This window comes from Canis lupus, chromosome 24, assembly GCF_048164855.1.
Source record: "Canis lupus baileyi chromosome 24, mCanLup2.hap1, whole genome shotgun sequence".
Taxonomy (NCBI): domain Eukaryota; kingdom Metazoa; phylum Chordata; class Mammalia; order Carnivora; family Canidae; genus Canis; species Canis lupus.
In genome coordinates, this window is record NC_132861.1 from 22,644,709 (window position 1) to 22,664,813 (window position 20,105).

The following is a 20,105-nucleotide window of genomic DNA, read 5'->3' on the forward strand; positions in this document are numbered from 1 at the left end:
TTGAAGTAGGATATTTAATTTTTAAGAACTAAGCTGAAAATCACTTGGAATCATAATTCTTTGTATTGATTCATTCATTCATGCATTCATTCATTCATTCCCTCAAGAAGCTACTAAGTGCCTCTTGTCCTAGACAATGAGGATAAAGAGATGAGCAAGGCATTCACTGAAGGCTCTTATTCTCATGGAACTTACATTCTAAGTTCTGGGAAAGACACTATATATAATCTAATAGATAATGAAGACAAGAAATATTAAACAAGAGGTTTTAGGGGCCAGGCAGGGTGATAAAGGGTGATATCTGAGAGACAGAGAGGAGGACAGGGTAGCTATTTCATTGGGGAGCCCTTCCTGACAACACAAGAGCTCAGAATGACAAAATAGGTTGCAGCAAGAAGGAGGAGAAGAGACAATAAGGCTTGGGAACAGACTAGCAGGTCACATAGCTTTGTGAGGCAGATGAAGGAATTTGAATTCTAATTGCAAAGGGAAGCCACTAGAGGACTGCACCAGGAGGACCATGAGACTGGCTTCACATTTATATTTTAGGGGCTGAAGGACATGACTGGCTACTGTGTGAAGAAAGACTGGTTGGAGATTGAGAGTGGAATGTAGCAGGGGTCCATCGAGGAAACTATCCTAGTAGACCAGTAAAGGAAGGTGGTGGCTGGGAAGATGGGTGGTGGGAAGGGCAGAGGAGAGAAATAGAGAAAGAGGTGGATTTGGATCCATTTGGCAGTGGAATCCATAGGATGGACTGGCTGTCGGGGGTGTGAGGAAGAGACAGAGAAAGAGAGGAATAAAGGGTGACTGTTCATGGACTATTTACAGAGATGGAGGGTTGGAGGTTGGGTGTGACTGGACTAAATCAAGAGTTCTATTTGGCCATTGTAGGTTGGAAATGACCATCAGACATTAATGGTGGATGTTGGAAAGAGACGTTGGATGGAGAAGTTGGATACAGAAGTCTGGAGTTCAAGGGAAAGGCATTTCTATTATTTAGAAGGGAATTTATAGCCATAGAACTGGATGAGACTCTCTAGTTGTAGGATGTAAATAAGAGAACTCAGGACAGAACTCTGGAGTATGTGAAAAATAAGACAATATTTTGACACAAACGTGTGTGTGTGTGTGTGTGTGTGTGTGTGTATATACATATATACATACATGAGTGAAAGAAACTGATATCTTTATGATTCTACTGCACATTCTCTACGTTTAATATGGCTTTGGTACTTATTTTTTAAGAAGCTATTTGTAGCAAAAGTCTAGGCAGCACAGTTGGTACATAAAAGAGACTTTACAAAAGGTACATTTCTCTTATTTTTCAAAGACTCTTGTATAGCTAGATATGTGTTTGATATTTTAAAAAATTGTTTATAGTGAAAAGTTTAGGCATCATAGTCAGGTACCTAAAAGAGAATTGACAAAAAGAGCATGTCTCTTATATTGAAAAATTTCTTTGTAACCTAAAATGTTAAGGAGTAGGAAGGAGAAGAGACAAGTTGAAAATATAAATATAAAATAATGAATCAAACCCCAAGTTTGATTAAATAACTGCATAAAATTTAACATTAGGTCAAAAATCCTATTTATTTTTAATGAAAATATCAATTAAAGGAAAAGAAAAATCTCATAGTTAACAAAGGATGGAGTACTTTCTTGTGTTTCAATTTATTAGGACCTTGGGCATAGATGAATCTTTTTATTAAAAATTACTAATAAATTCCTTTTATTTAAAATTACCTTCCTTGTAATAAAAAGAAATAAGAAAGGGAGCTTGCACAGTACTCTTCTCAAAAGTCAAAAATAAACAAGAACATAGCCGCATAACACATTCTTTTAAAATACCTCATAGATTGCCTTCTTGCGGTTACTTGTTAATGAGTTTCCTGTAGGGTTGTTGCCATTTGGTACAGTGTAAAGAAATTTGGGGGTGTTTTTCTTGGGATCCTTGGAGTCTTCTGGTTTCCATTTGGAAAGGACTTCTTTGAGGGAGTCTGGAATAATGCCGAATTCATCACTGGGAACATTAATAATGTTGCAGCCCAGGGGCTTCAGCTGTTGAGCACAAATAAAAAAAAAAAAGCCCAAGATTCAGACAGGATTACAAAATGTGTCATTGGCTCTTCTTATACTAACCAAGAATGTTACCATTTATACCCCTTAAACATATAAACCTGCACTCGTCTCTATACTTGAGGTTGAGGTTGTATGTTCTCATTTTATTGTTATCCTTTGGTAGATTCCATTATTGTTCAAAAATATCCCCTGTTGGTTCCCAGAGGAAGGAGTATACTTCCTTTCTCTTATATGTCAGGATTGGCCATATGTCTTGCTTTGGCTAATAAACTGTGAGCAGAAGTGATGTGTGTTTCTTCCAAGCAGAAGCTTTAAAATCCAGCTTGTGGTTCTCTATTTTCCTTTTCCCTTGACTATTGACTGGCAATGTTCCAGACAGAGGCTGCTTCTATCAGCTGGGGGCTTGGGATTGAGATGACATTGAACAGAGCAGCAGCTGCCTTTTGGTAGATATGCAGAATGTAGGAGAAAGAAACTTTCCTAGCCACAAGCCACTGAGATTTGTTACACAGCATCTCCTAACCTCTTTTGAATCATCTTTGGAATTATAATTAGAACTGGTTTACAAAGTAGATATTTATTAATTAATGCTTTTTTTTTTATAAAGTTAAACATAGAAAGAATCTGTTATGCTAATAAAATAGTTACAAGCAGAGGTGATATTCAAAGTATTTAACAGGTGGTATAGCATGGGCACATTAGAAACAGTTTCTAACAAGAGCAGAGTCTGGGGCCCCCCTGCATTAACTCCACATTATGAGAAGTTCAGGGTGGTCTTAGGACTGTGGTCAGGGAAGCCAGGGGGTGAAGGGCATTGAGGGAAAAAGGGCAGAAGCTTACCCAGGAGGATGGAAGTATTTCATATTTACCAAAGGCTAAGCCTGAAATCACAAGTAGCGGCCTTGCTTATGGACATACATAAGTTTATTTTTATTTTTATTTTTATTGACATACGTAAGTTTATAAAAATCTTGTGGAATCTTATTCTTGGATGAACTTAAAGAAAAAAATTAGAACTTCAGAAATAACAATAATTGAGTGAGGCTCTCAGACGAAAAATTTTTCAAAGGATAAACACTCTTTTAGCAAATGTGGAATCATGAACTAAGTGGGAATAATCCAGACAAATTTATGACAAATTTAAGAGTTCTTAGGAATTTAAGAGTTCTTAGGCTAAAAAAGTACATCCACCATGAATAAACAAATTAATACTGGGCCACAAAAAAACACATAATCCTTACTAGCAAATTTCCTCATAGCCTGGCACAGGGTTTCTGTCTGGGTATGTGAAAACATTTGTGTGTGTGTGCATGATGCTGTTTACACTGACAGTGGTTTTATATTCATAGGCATATAAGGAGTTTAGTAAAATAATTACTAATTAGTAACCAACCATTAAGAAAAAGGAATGATTTTACTTTAGTTTTTTATTGTGGTAAATAGATATATAACAAAAATGTTGCCTTTTTAAAAAAGATTTTATTTATTTGAGAGGGAGTGAGAGAGCACAAGGGGGAGGAGCAGAGGGAAAGGAGAAGCAGACTCCCCCACTGAGCAGAGAGCCTGCCTTGGGGCTTGATCCCAGGATCCTGGGATCATGACCTGAGCCAAAAGCAGATGCTTAATTGACTAAGCCTCCCAGGCGCCCCCAAAATTTTGCCATTTTTAAGTGTACAGCTCATGGCATTAATCACATTCACAATGTGTGAATCCATCATCACTATTGATTTCCAAAATTTTTTATCACCCCAAACAGAAAATCTTTACCCATTCAGCAATAACTTTCCATCCCCCCACCCATCCCCCACCCAGGCCCTAGTAACCTCTTATTCTCTGGCTCTGAATCTGCCTGTTTGAGATTTAAGAAACAAGTAAGTGTAGTTATACAATATCTGTCCTTTTGTGTCTGGCTTCTTTCAGTTGGCCATAGTTTTCAAAGTTTATCCATGTTGTAGTGTGTGTTAAAATATTGTTCCTTTTTATGGCTGAACAATATTCCAGCATATGTATATGCCACATTTTATATCCACTCACCTGTTGATGGACTCTTGAGTTGCTTCCACCTTTTGGTTATTATGAATAATGCTTTCAATAAACATTTGTGTACAATTATCTGTTTGAGCTCCAGTTTTCAGTTCTTTTGGGGTATAGACTTGGAGTTGAATTAATGAGTCACATGATAATGCTATGTTCAATGTTTTGAGAAACTGACAAACTTTTCCTCAGCCGCTGTACCATTTTACATTTCCACCAGCAATGTACAAGGGTTCCAATTTCTCCTCATATTCAAACTTGTTGGCTTGTTGTAAAATAACACTTATTACTTTACATGAAAAGAATAGCTGTCCTAGTAGGTATAAGGTAGTATCTCACTGTGGTTTTGATTTGTGTTTCTCTAATGATTAATGATGATGTTGAGCATCTTTTCATGTGCTTATTCGCTACTTGTATTTCTTCTTTGTAAAAATGTCTATTCAAGTCCTTTGTCCATTTTTAAATTAGGTTTTGAAAAAAAAAATAAATTAGGTTTTGTTGTTGTCGTCATTGAGTTATAGTAGGTCCTTATATGTTCTGGATATTAAGTCTATATCAGATATGTGATTTACAAATATTTTCTCCCATTCTGTGGACTGTCTTTTCAGTTTCTTCATAACGTTTTTCAATGCACACAAGTTTTTAATCTTTGATGAAGTACAATTTATCTACTTTTTTGTTCCTTTTTGCCTGTGTTTTTGGTGTCATATCTAAGAATTTAGTGCCAAGGTCACAAAGATTTGCTTTTATGTTTTCTTCTAAGATTTTGTAGTTTTAGCTCTTACATTTAGGTCTTTGATCCTTTTGAGTCAAATTTTTATGTGGCTCAAGGATCCAGTTTCTTTCTTTTGCATATGGAAATCCAGTTGTCCTAGCACCTTATGTTGAAGAGATTTTTCTTTCTCTATTGAATGATTTTGGTACCCTTGTTGAAATAAAATGACCACAGATGTGTGGATTTATTTCTGGACCTGAATTCTATTCCACTGGTCTATATGTCTATCCCTATACCAGTGCCACAGTATTTTGATTACTATAGCTTTGAAGTTGGTTTGGAAATTAGGAAATAGGAGTCTTCGAACTTTGTTCTTCTTTTTCAAGATTGTTTTGGCTATTTGGATTCCTTCCAATCCCATATAAATTTGATAACTGGGTTTTCTATTTCTGCAAAAAAAGTTACTGGAATTTGATAGGGATTGTATTGAATCTGTAGTTTGCTTTGATAGTATATATATATATTTTTTTAGATTTTATTTATTTATTCATGAGAGACACAGAGACATAGGCAGAGAGAGAAGCAGGCTCCATGCAGGGAGCCCAATGTGGGACTCAACCCCGGGACTCCAGGATCATGTCCTGGGCTGAAGGGAGGCGCTCAACCGCTGAGCCACCCAGGCATCCTGCTTTGGAAGTATTGACATTTAAACAATAGTAAGTCTTCCAATTGATGATTAGGTGATGTTTTTCCATCTATTTGGGTCTTCTTTAATTTCTTTCAGCAGCCTTTTGTAGTTTTTGATGTACAACTAACTCTTTTACCTCCTTTCTTAGGTTTCAGAGATTTTGTTCTTTTGGCTTTTATTATAAATGGAATTGTTTTCTTAATTTCCTTTTCAGATTGTTCACAGGAAAAGCATTTTTAATGGTATCAATTTTATTTCTACTTAATTTTGAGGAAACATGCCTTGAAGACTAATTGCTTTATATATTAATTTTTAAGATAATATTAAACTTGAAAAAAGAGAATCTGTGAAGTTAGAGTCAACAGAGCATAAAGTTCACCTCATTCATTCCCCTATTTTAAACTAGAATTACTTTTCTAACACTTGTGTTAATGACTACTGAGCAACTTTGAGTATCTGCAGTGATGGGCAGTGTTTTACCTTCTTAGGGAGTCAGGAGTGAAGTAAGGCTCATGGCTAGGAAGTTCTTATACGGAGTTGAAATAGTTTCCCCATAGTTTCCACCCTTTGGTGCCAGTTCTATTAACCTAAGAACACGCACAAATCAGTCCATGGCAATCCTAAAGTATTGTGCCCCAAACAAACCTATAGCTCAGATGTGTTCTGACTAGTACACAGCAGAGCCAGATGATCACTTTCCTGATTCTGGATATTATAGTCCTATTAATACTGGAGTGGAAAGCCCTAATTATACCATATTGGTTTACAGTTATATTAAATTGACATATAACATGACTGTACTTAGATATATGGTAATAAAAGATACTTATTAAAGATACTTATTATTAAAACTTATGAAAAATAAGTTTTTGTAAACGAAGTTGCATTTCAAGTGAAATGTTAAGAAAGCTGGACGTGATTTTGCGCAGCTTCATTTCAGCACCTATAAACATAGATTTTGTAAAAGGACATGTATAAAGCAGAGGGTACATTTAACATATTTTGCTTATGCCACTTAATATTTTCCTGCTTACAGATGGAAGATACAATTTTATCTTTCAGTGGACAGATAATTCTAAAGGTGTAATGTTTTCTTCTTATTAATTATAAGAAAGAGGAGGCCCTTTTATAAAAATGTGTACTCACAGCTTGAAGTGTTCCTGAATAAATAGGTTCATTTAGCAGGACATTATCTCCAGGATTAATGATCATTTCAAACACCTAACAAAAGAAGCACAGATTAGTTTGGATATTATTTCCATTCTTTGAATCCCTTGTTAGTTTGAGCTCACTAGGATTCAAGAGTAGGAGTTGGCAAATATTCTGTAAAGTGCCAGATGGTACATATTTTGTGGGCCATAATATCTCCATTGCAACTATTTATCTCTGCCTGTATAGTGAGAAACAGCCAAAAACAATATATAAATCAGTGGGTGTGGCTGGGTTCCTATAAAACTCTATTTACAAAGTCAGGTGAGGGCTGGAATTGGCTCTCTAGCTGTAGTTTCCCAAGTTCTGTTCTAGGGTAAGATAATTGGTTTGGCTCCTAAAATTCATTTATTTCTTCTTTGAAAATTTATTAAATATTTACCATAAGCCAAGCCTATGCATGGTATGGAGACAAAATGACAAACATAGCAACATGGTTCTTATCTTCATGGAGCTACTAGTCCAATGGAAAAGCTAGATGCTAATCAAATAATCACTCAAATAAATGTATACTTAAAATACAATGGTAAGTGCTTAAGTATAGACACACAATGTTATAAGGGCTCATTGTAGGAGGACTTGGGCCTTCAGGGAAGCCTTCATTGAGAAGTTATGAGTTGGAATAGGTGATGACAATAGGTACAGTTTTAGAAACTGGAAGAATTCTGTGTCCTGAAAAGGAATGTAAAGAGGAGGGTGGAGTGAGATTAGACAGAAATAGGCAGAGAAATACCATGCAGGTATTCAAGCCACATGAGGACAGTAAGAATTTTAGGTAGAGGCTGGGAAGGGGGGAGTCACATTATCAGATATGCATGTTGGAAAGATCATTCTGGCTTCAATATGAAATAAAATATGAGTGAGAATATATGTGGAAAGTCTGGGAAATTTGGGGGGTCACCTGGAATGTTTTTGCTGCAGTTCTGGGAAGAGATATGTGTGTAGCGTGACATACAGTGATGATGGAATTGGAGAGGAGAACTGAGAGGCACTTAGGAAATCCAAACCAACAGAACACAATTATGGATTATAGGGGAATGAGGAAGAGGAGGCATGAAGAATGACTCTTAGATTTCTGGCCATGGAACTAGACAGATGGAGGGAGTGATGCTGTTCACTGAAAAACAGAACCACAAAGTTGTCTCTCTCCGATGGACAAGGTGATGAGTGTGTTTTGGTTTGAGATGCCTTTTAAACATCCTGTCATGGTGCCAGGTGGACAGATGGGACACATGGATTTGGAAGAAGCTTGGAAGTTACTAGCATATGATCGAGCACATGGGTGTGAGTGGAAGTATCCCGGGAAAGTATATGGGCTAAGGGAAGAAGAGTTTTGAGGACTGAGCCTTGAGGAACTCTGATAAATGATGGATGTGTAGACGAGGACACTGCAAAGGCAGGCCAATTGGGTCAATGAGGTGTCGAGAGAACCAGTGAAGAGTGTTTTAGAAAGGTTGGGAAGGTTAACAATGTTAAAGAATATTTAGAAGTTAGGTAAGACAGGCTTGACAAATCTTAGAGGAGATTCTGCAGACAACATGATCTAGGCAATAGTTGCTTCTAGCCTAAATCAAACGGATCTATTATGATGACATCTTACATAATTCATGGAATCATCCTTTCTTTCCTTGTGGTGTGTCACGATCCTCAGTCTGAGCCCCTCCTTCCTATCACTTTAACAAACTTTATCTCATGAGAAACAGTATGGGCGTTATCAAATGAAGCAGATTTTTTTTTTTAAAGATTTTATTTATTTATTCATGACACACACACACACACACACACACACACACACACACACACACACACAGGCAGAGACACAGGCAGAGACACAGGCAGAGAGAGAAGCAGGCTCCATGCAGGGAGCCTGATGTGGGACTCGATCCTGCGACCCCAGGATCACACCCTGGGCTGAAGGCGGCGCTAAACTGCTGAGCCACCCAGGCTCCTCTGAAGCAGATGTTCTGACTTTTGTTTCCTGATTTGGGTTATGATGTTCCCTTCATCTTTTCCTTATGAGTTTTTGGCATTTTATAACAAATACTACGCTGCTCTGAAAAGTTTCTAAGTGATCCAGGCTTTACAGGACATCTTAGGACCAAACAAATTACTTGGGTGGCATGTTCACTGTCAATAAATTAAATGAAAACCTACACAGACATTTCCCACGTCAATTAAAGGACATGAAAATGTCAAATATCCTAGATGAAAAGAGGGGCTGGTTGTTATCTGGTAGCATTGTTTAAGAGAGGTAGACAGAGACACAGGTGCTTAACATAATATCTATATTGGAGAACAAAGTGGAAGGAAGAGTAAATCAGATTCCCATGAAGGCCTCTGTAATAAGCATGTCTATAAGTGCATTATTGGTGTATTTGGCCATCTATGCCATCTTCCTTTGTTATGACTGATTGTGACAGATAAAGAAGAAACTGTCTTGAGCACTGTTCTGGAAAAAAGTTCATAGTATACCTTCTTAAGACAGAAAGACAGAATTTAATTGAAAAAGAACTTTTTTCATATTAATTAATCTATGGAATCACAGATGTTTCTCTTTACTCAAACAGTAGCTAATCCCCATTTTTTCTCCAATTAAACACAGAAAGAGGGAGGAAAAATTATATTCTTATTTCAAAACCTTATTCTGTAATGATAATTTAAAATTCCTTAAAGCTAACTGGATTGCAGCTTTCACATTTTCATGAAAAGAAAAACAAAACTACTTTGGTTTAAGATAAATGAGAGTCCTTTTTAGTCTAGATGTGAAGTCTGGATATAGAGAATCTTTATAGGACTATTTGTGAAAAAGAAAGGAAAAAAGAAACAGATGAAACTGAGAACCACTGGTGCAGTCTCTTGTGAGAACCCCCAGTGGTGGTTATGTCTGTCTGTAGACTCTCTGGAACCCAGGAAAGAGGTGGATGGAGTAACAGAGAGAAAGAGACACACAGAGAGTAAGAGGGAGACAACAGGAGAACTAACCCAGAGAGAAGTCAGGCAGACATACCTAGATCTACGAAGCATGTCCAAGAAGGAGACCGATGGAAGCAGTGGCAAGCAGAGATGATTACATAAGCAAGCATACAAAGGAATAATGTTTCATCTCAGGAATTTCAGGATTTACCCTCTAAAGAATTTAAAAATCATCCCGAAATGTCATAACTATATAAATCAAAATGTAATCTCTGAGCCAGATGAAATTAAGCAGTGCTCATTAAGCTTCTGGCAGGAGTTGAGTACTTCCTTAATAGGAATCTTGTTTTAATGACTCATAGCTCTGGGACATTAACCACATGATCTACATTTAAGAAAAATCAGGTTGGTGAATGTCTTTAAGTTCCCTGTTTAAAATTCTAGGTAAGACAAGATAGGCTACCAGTAATTCGTGAAACACAATCCTCTTGAGGTCAGGGGAGAGATGACTATATTGACCAACATACTGGATTTTTAACGTGGGGTTCCCTGTCCTTTCAGTCTTACCTTGCAAAGACCATCTTGGCTGCCAGATGTTATACATATGTCCATTTGTCCTTGGTTGGTTGGGTAATTGATGGTGGGAGGATTATGCAATTTTACTTGTAACTGTTTTATCCAGGATAACAGCTCTGGGATTCTAAAGCATAAAATGTATTTTCAAATTTATTGTTTTAAAAATCATAATAATAATAGTAGACAAGAATTAAATGGTAGCTTTAGGCCAGTCACTTTATTCATTCAATCTAAAAAATCCTCAAAAAAAATCCTCAAATGCTTTTTGCCAATATTAATATCCCTATTTAAAAGACAAAGCAATAGACTTAGAGATTAAGAAATTCACATAAAGTCAATCAGTTCAGATTATGAACTGAGATATGAATCTACATCTTTCTTATTCCAAAGCCTATTCTCTTTCTCTTACACTAGAGCACTCACTGCACAATTGATTGTTCTCCTAGGAAAATTTCCATAGGCTACCTAGAAATCCAGTCTCAAGTTCTTTGTATCATGGAAAGAAAAACCTACATATATATCATTTATATATATAACGTGCTACATTTCAATACACTTTTTGGTCACAGAACAAAGAAAACTTTAATAAGGTATAATGTGTAGACACTCCATAAATTACCCTTTATCATTGGATGAAGACCAGCTAACCAAAGTCATAAAGTATGTTTCAGCTTGCTTTTAAGAAATGAAAGACATCTGGGGATGTGTGGGTGGCTCAGCTGGTTAAGTGTCTGTCTTTGGCGCAGGTCATGATCTCAGGGTCCTGTGATGGAGCCCCATGTCCTGCTCCTGCTCAGTGGCGATCCTGCTTCTCCCCCTTCCTTTGCCACTCCCCTCACTCATACCCATGTACATGCTCTCTCCCTCTCTCAAATAAATAAATAAAATCTTAAAAAAAAAATTCAGGACATCTAAATGGAGGGACAAAGTATTTGCACAGTTGTCCGCAACTATTAAGGGAACATATTACAAAATTACTCCGCAGAATTAAAATTGCTGTTTCCTGGATTTTGCTTTTCCTCCTTCCTCCTAACCTACTTCTTCCCCTAGCTACCTCATTTTTCTCTTTTCAGTCTCAGCTCCAAGCTTCCTTGTAGAAGCCTTCTCTGAGTCTCCCCACCCATTAAGGTGCAGTCACTGGGGAGTGTTAAGCATTTAATAAACCTATTGGTCTTAATTATTCTTTAAAGACTCTTCCTCAAATCTACCTACTTGTGGAATACCTACTTATTACTTTATCAATGGGCCTTAGAATATTGCAAAAAAAAAAAAAAACCCAACAAAATTATATTATCCGTTGATAACTACCCAGCACTTTGAGAATACTGAAGTGCTCTCTTCATCATCTCTTCATCAAATTGGATGGGCTTTCCATTTTCTATGGTGATAACAGCAGTCTTAAAGGGGAAGGTGTTGGGGTTTGGCATTCCAGCAGCCAAGGAAATTAATGATTTCGGCATCCTGCTCAATATCTCAGCTACAATAAATACAGAAGAGAAGAAAACACTTTCATTGAAGACTTTCATAAACAGAGATAGCTCAATATATTGCATTATGGTCAACAAAAAACTGTAAAGTTGAACAATTTCTAGTGATAGAATGCTAGTCTAAAGCACATAAAATTGCTTTTTCTGACCCTACCTCCCTGGTGGAGGAACTAAAGAATGGAGAAGGTAGAGCGATCCCAAAGGTAAAGCAGAGGGTCGCAATCACAGAAAACCCTCCTCCATTTGGCACCTACCTGCCTTTCCGGCTGCAGGGCTCACTCCTTTCTTTCCAAGTTACCAGGCCCTCCCCACTGCGCACACATTTGCACCCTGTGCCTGACATCTGCTCATCCTGCAGGGAAGAGCCCTCTGGCAGCACAGCCTCTCTTCCCAGGACGTGTCCGCAGCAGCCCCTGTCTCTCTACTGCTGCTCCTGCTGCACTGGAGCACGGACACCCAAGTCCTCGCCTTCCTCTCCAGCCCGAGTCTGTCCCTGTTTGAGGTCCGCGCGCAGGGCCGGGCTCACAGCGAAGGAGTGAAGGGAGCTCAGCGCGCCACCGGGCCCCGTCCCCGTCCCCGGAGGGCCCCAGAGAGACCCCGGCCCCCTGGGGGAGGGCAAGTCCCAGGAGGGCCCCAGGGAGACCCCGACCGGGGGAGGGCAAGTCCCGGGAGGGCCCCAGGGAGGCCCCCGCCCCGGGGGAGGGCAAGTCCCAGGAGGGCCCCAGGGAGACCCCGACCGGGGGAGGGCAAGTCCCGGGAGGGCCCCAGGGAGACCCCCGCCCCGGGGGGGGGCAAGTCCCAGGAGGGCCCCAGGGAGGCCCCCGCCCCGGGGGAAGGCAAGTCCCCGGAGGGCCCCAGGGAGACCCCCGCCCCGGGGGAGGGCAAGTCCCAGGAGGGCCCCAGGGAGACCCCGACCCTGGGGGGGGAAAGTCCCCGGAGGGCCCCAGGGAGACCCCGACCCTGGGGGGGGCAAGTCCCCGGAGGGCCCCAGGGAGACCCCGACCCGGGGGAGGGCAAGTCCCAGGAGGGCCCCAGGGAGACCCCGACCCGGGGGGAGGGCAAGTCCCCGGAGGGCCCCAGGGAGACCCCGACCCGGGGGGGGGCAAGTCCCAGGAGGGCCCCAGGGAGACCCTCGCCCCGGGGGGGGGCAAGTCCCAGGAGGGCCCCAGGGAGACCCCGACCCTGGGGGGGGCAAGTCCCCGGAGGGCCCCAGGGAGACCCCGACCCGGGGGGGGGCAAGTCCCCGGAGGGGCCCAGGGAGACCCCGACCCAGGGGGGGGCAAGTCCCAGGAGGGCCCCAGGGAGACCCCGACCCGGGGGGGGGGCAAGTCCCCGGAGGGCCCCAGGGAGACCCCCGACCCGGAGGGGGGCAAGTCCCCGGAGGGCCCCAGGGAGACCCCGACCGGGGGGGGGGGCAAGTCCCAGGAGGGCCCCAGGGAGACCCCGCCCCGGGGGGGGCAAGTCCCAGGAGGGCCCCAGGGAGACCCCCGCCCCGGGTGAGGGCAAGTCCCCGGAGGGCCCCAGGGAGACCCCGACCCGGGGGGGGGCAAGTCCCAGGAGGGCCTCAGGGAGACCCCGACCCTGGGGAGGGCAAGTCCCAGGAGGGCCCCAGGGAGACCCCGACCCTGGGGGGGGCAAGTCCCAGGAGGGCCCCAGGGAGACCCCGACCCTGGGGAGGGCAAGTCCCCGGAGGGCCCCAGGGAGACCCCGACCCGGGGGAGAGCAAGTCCCCGGAGGGCCCCAGGGAGGCCCCCGACCCGGGGGGGGCAAGTCCCCGGAGGGCCCCAGGGAGACCCCGACCCGGGGGGGGGGCAAGTCCCAGGAGGGCCCCAGGGAGACCCCGACCCTGGGGAGGGCAAGTCCCAGGAGGGCCCCAGGGAGACCCCGACCCTGGGGGGGGCAAGTCCCCGGAGGGCCCCAGGGAGACCCCGACCCTGGGGAGGGCAAGTCCCCGGAGGGCCCCAGGGAGACCCCGACCCTGGGGAGGGCAAGTCCCCGGAGGGCCCCAGGGAGACCCCGACCCGGGGGAGAGCAAGTCCCCGGAGGGCCCCAGGGAGGCCCCCGACCCGGGGGGGGCAAGTCCCCGGAGGGCCCCAGGGAGACCCCGACCCTGGGGAGGGCAAGTCCCCGGAGGGCCCCAGGGAGACCCCGACCCGGGGGAGAGCAAGTCCCCGGAGGGCCCCAGGGAGGCCCCCGACCCGGGGGGGGCAAGTCCCCGGAGGGCCCCAGGGAGACCCCGACCCGGGGGGGGGCAAGTCCCCGGAGGGCCCCAGGGAGACCCCGACCCGGGGGGGGGGCAAGTCCCCGGAGGGCCCCAGGGAGACCCCGACCCTGGGGGGGGGCAAGTCCCAGGAGGGCCCCAGGGAGACCCCGACCCTGGGGGGGGCAAGTCCCCGGAGGGCCCCAGGGAGACCCCGACCCTGGGGAGGGCAAGTCCCCGGAGGGCCCCAGGGAGACCCCGACCCTGGGGGGGGCAAGTCCCCGGAGGGCCCCAGGGAGACCCCGACCCTGGGGGGGGCAAGTCCCCGGAGGGCCCCAGGGAGACCCCGACCCTGGGGAGGGCAAGTCCCCGGAGGGCCCCAGGGAGACCCCGACCCTGGGGGGGGCAAGTCCCCGGAGGGCCCCAGGGAGACCCCGACCCGGGGGGGGGCAAGTCCCCGGAGGGCCCCAGGGAGACCCCGACCCTGGGGAGGGCAAGTCCCCGGAGGGCCCCAGGGAGACCCCGACCCGGGGGAGAGCAAGTCCCCGGAGGGCCCCAGGGAGGCCCCCGACCCGGGGGGGGCAAGTCCCCGGAGGGCCCCAGGGAGACCCCGACCCGGGGGGGGCAAGTCCCCGGAGGGCCCCAGGGAGACCCCGACCCGGGGGGGGGCAAGTCCCCGGAGGGCCCCAGGGAGGCCCCCGACCCGGGGGGGGCAAGTCCCCGGAGGGCCCCAGGGAGACCCCGACCCGGGGGAGAGCAAGTCCCCGGAGGGCCCCAGGGAGGCCCCCGACCCGGGGGGGGCAAGTCCCCGGAGGGCCCCAGGGAGACCCCGACCCGGGGGGGGGCAAGTCCCCGGAGGGCCCCAGGGAGACCCCCGACCCGGGGGGGGGGGCAAGTCCCAGGAGGGCCCCAGGGAGACCCCGACCCTGGGGAGGGCAAGTCCCAGGAGGGCCCCAGGGAGACCCCGACCCTGGGGGGGGCAAGTCCCCGGAGGGCCCCAGGGAGACCCCGACCCTGGGGAGGGCAAGTCCCCGGAGGGCCCCAGGGAGACCCCGACCCTGGGGGGGGCAAGTCCCCGGAGGGCCCCAGGGAGACCCCGACCCGGGGGGGGGCAAGTCCCCGGAGGGCCCCAGGGACACCCCGACCCTGGGGAGGGCAAGTCCCCGGAGGGCCCCAGGGAGACCCCGACCCGGGGGAGAGCAAGTCCCCGGAGGGCCCCAGGGAGGCCCCCGACCCGGGGGGGGCAAGTCCCCGGAGGGCCCCAGGGAGACCCCGACCCGGGGGGGGGCAAGTCCCCGGAGGGCCCCAGGGAGACCCCGACCCGGGGGAGAGCAAGTCCCCGGAGGGCCCCAGGGAGGCCCCCGACCCGGGGGGGGCAAGTCCCCGGAGGGCCCCAGGGAGACCCCGACCCGGGGGGGGGCAAGTCCCCGGAGGGCCCCAGGGAGACCCCGACCCGGGGGGGGGCAAGTCCCCGGAGGGCCCCAGGGAGGCCCCCGACCCGGGGGGGGCAAGTCCCCGGAGGGCCCCAGGGAGGCCCCCGACCCGGGGGGGGCAAGTCCCCGGAGGGCCCCAGGGAGACCCCGACCCGGGGGAGAGCAAGTCCCCGGAGGGCCCCAGGGAGGCCCCCGACCCGGGGGGGGCAAGTGCCCGGAGGGCCCCAGGGAGACCCCGACCCGGGGGGGGGCAAGTCCCCGGAGGGCCCCAGGGAGACCCCGACCCGGGGGGGGGGGCAAGTCCCAGGAGGGCCCCAGGGAGACCCCGACCCTGGGGGGGGCAAGTCCCCGGAGGGCCCCAGGGAGACCCCGACCCTGGGGAGGGCAAGTCCCCGGAGGGCCCCAGGGAGACCCCGACCCTGGGGGGGGCAAGTCCCCGGAGGGCCCCAGGGAGACCCCGACCCGGGGGGGGGGCAAGTCCCCGGAGGGCCCCAGGGAGACCCCGACCCTGGGGAGGGCAAGTTCCCGGAGGGCCCCAGGGAGACCCCGACCCGGGGGAGAGCAAGTCCCAGGAGGGCCCCAGGGAGGCCCCCGACCCGGGGGGGGCAAGTCCCCGGAGGGCCCCAGGGAGACCCCGACCCGGGGGGGGGCAAGTCCCCGGAGGGCCCCAGGGAGGCCCCCGACCCGGGGGGGGCAAGTCCCCGGAGGGCCCCAGGGAGACCCCGACCCGGGGGGGGGCAAGTCCCCGGAGGGCCCCAGGGAGACCCCCGACCCGGGGGGGGGGCAAGTCCCAGGAGGGCCCCAGGGAGACCCCGACCCTGGGGAGGGCAAGTCCCAGGAGGGCCCCAGGGAGACCCCGACCCTGGGGGGGGCAAGTCCCCGGAGGGCCCCAGGGAGACCCCGACCCTGGGGAGGGCAAGTCCCCGGAGGGCCCCAGGGAGACCCCGACCCTGGGGGGGGCAAGTCCCCGGAGGGCCCCAGGGAGACCCCGACCCGGGGGGGGGCAAGTCCCCGGAGGGCCCCAGGGACACCCCGACCCTGGGGAGGGCAAGTCCCCGGAGGGCCCCAGGGAGACCCCGACCCGGGGGAGAGCAAGTCCCCGGAGGGCCCCAGGGAGGCCCCCGACCCGGGGGGGGCAAGTCCCCGGAGGGCCCCAGGGAGACCCCGACCCGGGGGGGGGCAAGTCCCTGGAGGGCCCCAGGGAGACCCCGACCCGGGGGAGAGCAAGTCCCCGGAGGGCCCCAGGGAGGCCCCCGACCCGGGGGGGGCAAGTCCCCGGAGGGCCCCAGGGAGACCCCGACCCGGGGGAGAGCAAGTCCCCGGAGGGCCCCAGGGAGGCCCCCGACCCGGGGGGGGCAAGTGCCCGGAGGGCCCCAGGGAGACCCCGACCCGGGGGGGGGCAAGTCCCCGGAGGGCCCCAGGGAGACCCCGACCGGGGGGGGGGCAAGTCCCAGGAGGGCCCCAGGGAGACCCCGACCCTGGGGGGGGCAAGTCCCCGGAGGGCCCCAGGGAGACCCCGACCGGGGGGGGGGCAAGTCCCAGGAGGGCCCCAGGGAGACCCCGACCCTGGGGAGGGCAAGTCCCCGGAGGGCCCCAGGGAGACCCCGACCCTGGGGGGGGCAAGTCCCCGGAGGGCCCCAGGGAGACCCCGACCCGGGGGGGGGCAAGTCCCCGGAGGGTCCCAGGGAGACCCCGACCCGGGGGGGGGCAAGTCCCCGGAGGGCCCCAGGGAGGCCCCCGACCCGGGGGGGGCAAGTCCCCGGAGGGCCCCAGGGAGACCCCGACCCGGGGGGGGGCAAGTCCCCGGAGGGCCCCAGGGAGACCCCGACCCGGGGGGGGGGGCAAGTCCCAGGAGGGCCCCAGGGAGACCCCGACCCTGGGGGGGGCAAGTCCCCGGAGGGCCCCAGGGAGACCCCGACCCTGGGGAGGGCAAGTCCCCGGAGGGCCCCAGGGAGACCCCGACCCTGGGGGGGGCAAGTCCCCGGAGGGCCCCAGGGAGACCCCGACCCGGGGGGGGGGCAAGTCCCCGGAGGGCCCCAGGGAGACCCCGACCCTGGGGAGGGCAAGTTCCCGGAGGGCCCCAGGGAGACCCCGACCCGGGGGAGAGCAAGTCCCAGGAGGGCCCCAGGGAGGCCCCCGACCCGGGGGGGGCAAGTCCCCGGAGGGCCCCAGGGAGACCCCGACCCGGGGGGGGGCAAGTCCCCGGAGGGCCCCAGGGAGGCCCCCGACCCGGGGGGGGCAAGTCCCCGGAGGGCCCCAGGGAGACCCCGACCCGGGGGGGGGCAAGTCCCCGGAGGGCCCCAGGGAGACCCCCGACCCGGGGGGGGGGCAAGTCCCAGGAGGGCCCCAGGGAGACCCCGACCCTGGGGAGGGCAAGTCCCAGGAGGGCCCCAGGGAGACCCCGACCCTGGGGGGGGCAAGTCCCCGGAGGGCCCCAGGGAGACCCCGACCCTGGGGAGGGCAAGTCCCCGGAGGGCCCCAGGGAGACCCCGACCCTGGGGGGGGCAAGTCCCCGGAGGGCCCCAGGGAGACCCCGACCCGGGGGGGGGCAAGTCCCCGGAGGGCCCCAGGGACACCCCGACCCTGGGGAGGGCAAGTCCCCGGAGGGCCCCAGGGAGACCCCGACCCGGGGGAGAGCAAGTCCCCGGAGGGCCCCAGGGAGGCCCCCGACCCGGGGGGGGCAAGTCCCCGGAGGGCCCCAGGGAGACCCCGACCCGGGGGGGGGCAAGTCCCTGGAGGGCCCCAGGGAGACCCCGACCCGGGGGAGAGCAAGTCCCCGGAGGGCCCCAGGGAGGCCCCCGACCCGGGGGGGGCAAGTCCCCGGAGGGCCCCAGGGAGACCCCGACCCGGGGGAGAGCAAGTCCCCGGAGGGCCCCAGGGAGGCCCCCGACCCGGGGGGGGCAAGTGCCCGGAGGGCCCCAGGGAGACCCCGACCCGGGGGGGGGCAAGTCCCCGGAGGGCCCCAGGGAGACCCCGACCGGGGGGGGGGCAAGTCCCAGGAGGGCCCCAGGGAGACCCCGACCCTGGGGGGGGCAAGTCCCCGGAGGGCCCCAGGGAGACCCCGACCGGGGGGGGGGCAAGTCCCAGGAGGGCCCCAGGGAGACCCCGACCCTGGGGAGGGCAAGTCCCCGGAGGGCCCCAGGGAGACCCCGACCCTGGGGGGGGCAAGTCCCCGGAGGGCCCCAGGGAGACCCCGACCCGGGGGGGGGCAAGTCCCCGGAGGGTCCCAGGGAGACCCCGACCCGGGGGGGGGCAAGTCCCCGGAGGGCCCCAGGGAGGCCCCCGACCCGGGGGGGGCAAGTCCCCGGAGGGCCCCAGGGAGACCCCGACCCGGGGGGGGGCAAGTCCCCGGAGGGCCCCAGGGAGGCCCCCGACCCGGGGGGGGCAAGTCCCCGGAGGGCCCCAGGGAGACCCTGACCCGGGGGGGGGCAAGTCCCCGGAGGGCCCCAGGGAGACCCCGACCCGGGGGAGAGCAAGTCCCCGGAGGGCCCCAGGGAGACCCCGACCCGGGGGGGGCAAGTCCCCGGAGGGCCCCAGGGAGACCCCGACCCGGGGGGGGGCAAGTCCCCGGAGGGCCCCAGGGAGACCCCGACCCGGGGGAGAGCAAGTCCCCGGAGGGCCCCAGGGAGACCCCGACCGGGGGGGGGGGGAAGTCCCCGGAGGATGCGCGAGAGTCCCCGCCCCGGGGGAGGCCCGGCCCCCGGAGGCCCCGCGAGAGCCCCCCGAGCCCGCGAGCCCCTGGCGCCCCGCACTCACTCACGACGCGGATGGCCGACGGCTGTCTTGCAGCGCTGGCGGCCGTGAGGAACCGCGCGTAGTTCATGTCTGACGGCCGAGCCCCTTGGCGGTCGGGGAAGCACCGCACAGCCCGGTGCAGGAGGGCTCGGGGCGCAGGGTCCCAGGCGGCCGGGGCGGGCGGCGGCGCGCTCGGGGCTCCTCGGAGGCCCTCGGGGTCCCGGGGCCGGGCAGGGCCCGCCTCGCTCCCCCGCCCCGCGCCGCAGCCTATGGCCGCCCGCCGCGGCCGCCGCCCCCCCGGGTCAACGCCCTCGGAGCCCCGGGCGGTGCCTGAGTCCATTTGGCAGGAGCCCAGCCCTTGACCTCGCAGCCGGAGTGGCCGCGAGGACGAGGCGGGGTGGCCGGGCGGGTGGGGTGGAGGGTGCCGGGTGGGCGGACGTCCGCCGCGACCCCCCGAGCGCGCCATCTGCTGGCCGCCCTGGTCCACTGCAGCGGGCTTCCTCGCCGCGACCCGCCTGGAAGCCGCTCCGCACCGCACCGCGCCGCTCTGGGCCGCCCGCGGTCCCCCCTCCCCCCGCGGAGCCCCTGGCGCCTTACATCCCGCAGACACTTGTGTTTCATACTGACCTTTTATGACAGAGCTACAGGCCCCAACCTAGGCCACCCAGATGATTTGCGACATCACGTTCTCCAAGATCTGAACATTTTAGAGTGAGGATGGAGTGTTGGGAGAATCACTGACCTCCTCAAATGTTAGCGTCTTCCCTCCCCTTGGATTTTCTGACTCCTCATTATGGACTTAGGTTAGACTTAAGACTTAGACTCATCTCTGTGGGTCTATGCCCTGTTTCTTTCTTTTTTTTTTATTTTTATTTATTTATGATAGTCACAGAGAGAGAGAGAGAGGCAGAGACATAGGCAGAGGGAGAAGCAGGCTCCATGCACCGGGAGCCCGACGTGGGAATCGATCCCGGGTCTCCAGGATCGCGCCCTGGGCCAAAGGCAGGCGCCAAACCGCTGCGCCACCCAGGGA

At 53.5% G+C, this 20,105-nt stretch overlaps 1 protein-coding gene across 3 annotated transcripts in view; it reads right to left on the reverse strand.

Moving 5' to 3' along the window:
- AADAT (aminoadipate aminotransferase) overlaps nucleotides 1-19,311 on the reverse strand; it is a 29,331-nt gene extending 10,020 nt beyond the window's left edge. Inside the window, exons 1-5 of one of the 3 annotated variants that reach the window (XM_072795950.1) lie at nucleotides 19,094-19,311; nucleotides 11,526-11,694; nucleotides 10,209-10,341; nucleotides 6,666-6,740; nucleotides 1,852-2,061 (exon numbers count right to left, since the gene is read on the reverse strand). In XM_072795950.1, the coding sequence (XP_072652051.1) occupies nucleotides 1,852-2,061; nucleotides 6,666-6,740; nucleotides 10,209-10,341; nucleotides 11,526-11,694; nucleotides 19,094-19,160 (654 nt within the window). In that variant the 5' untranslated portion in view covers nucleotides 19,161-19,311. The remainder of the gene's footprint in view (nucleotides 1-1,851; nucleotides 2,062-6,665; nucleotides 6,741-10,208; nucleotides 10,342-11,525; nucleotides 11,695-19,093) is intronic. The other 2 variants (XM_072795951.1, XM_072795949.1) reach the window with 2 other exon arrangements.
- Nucleotides 19,312-20,105: the final 794 nt, after the last annotated feature.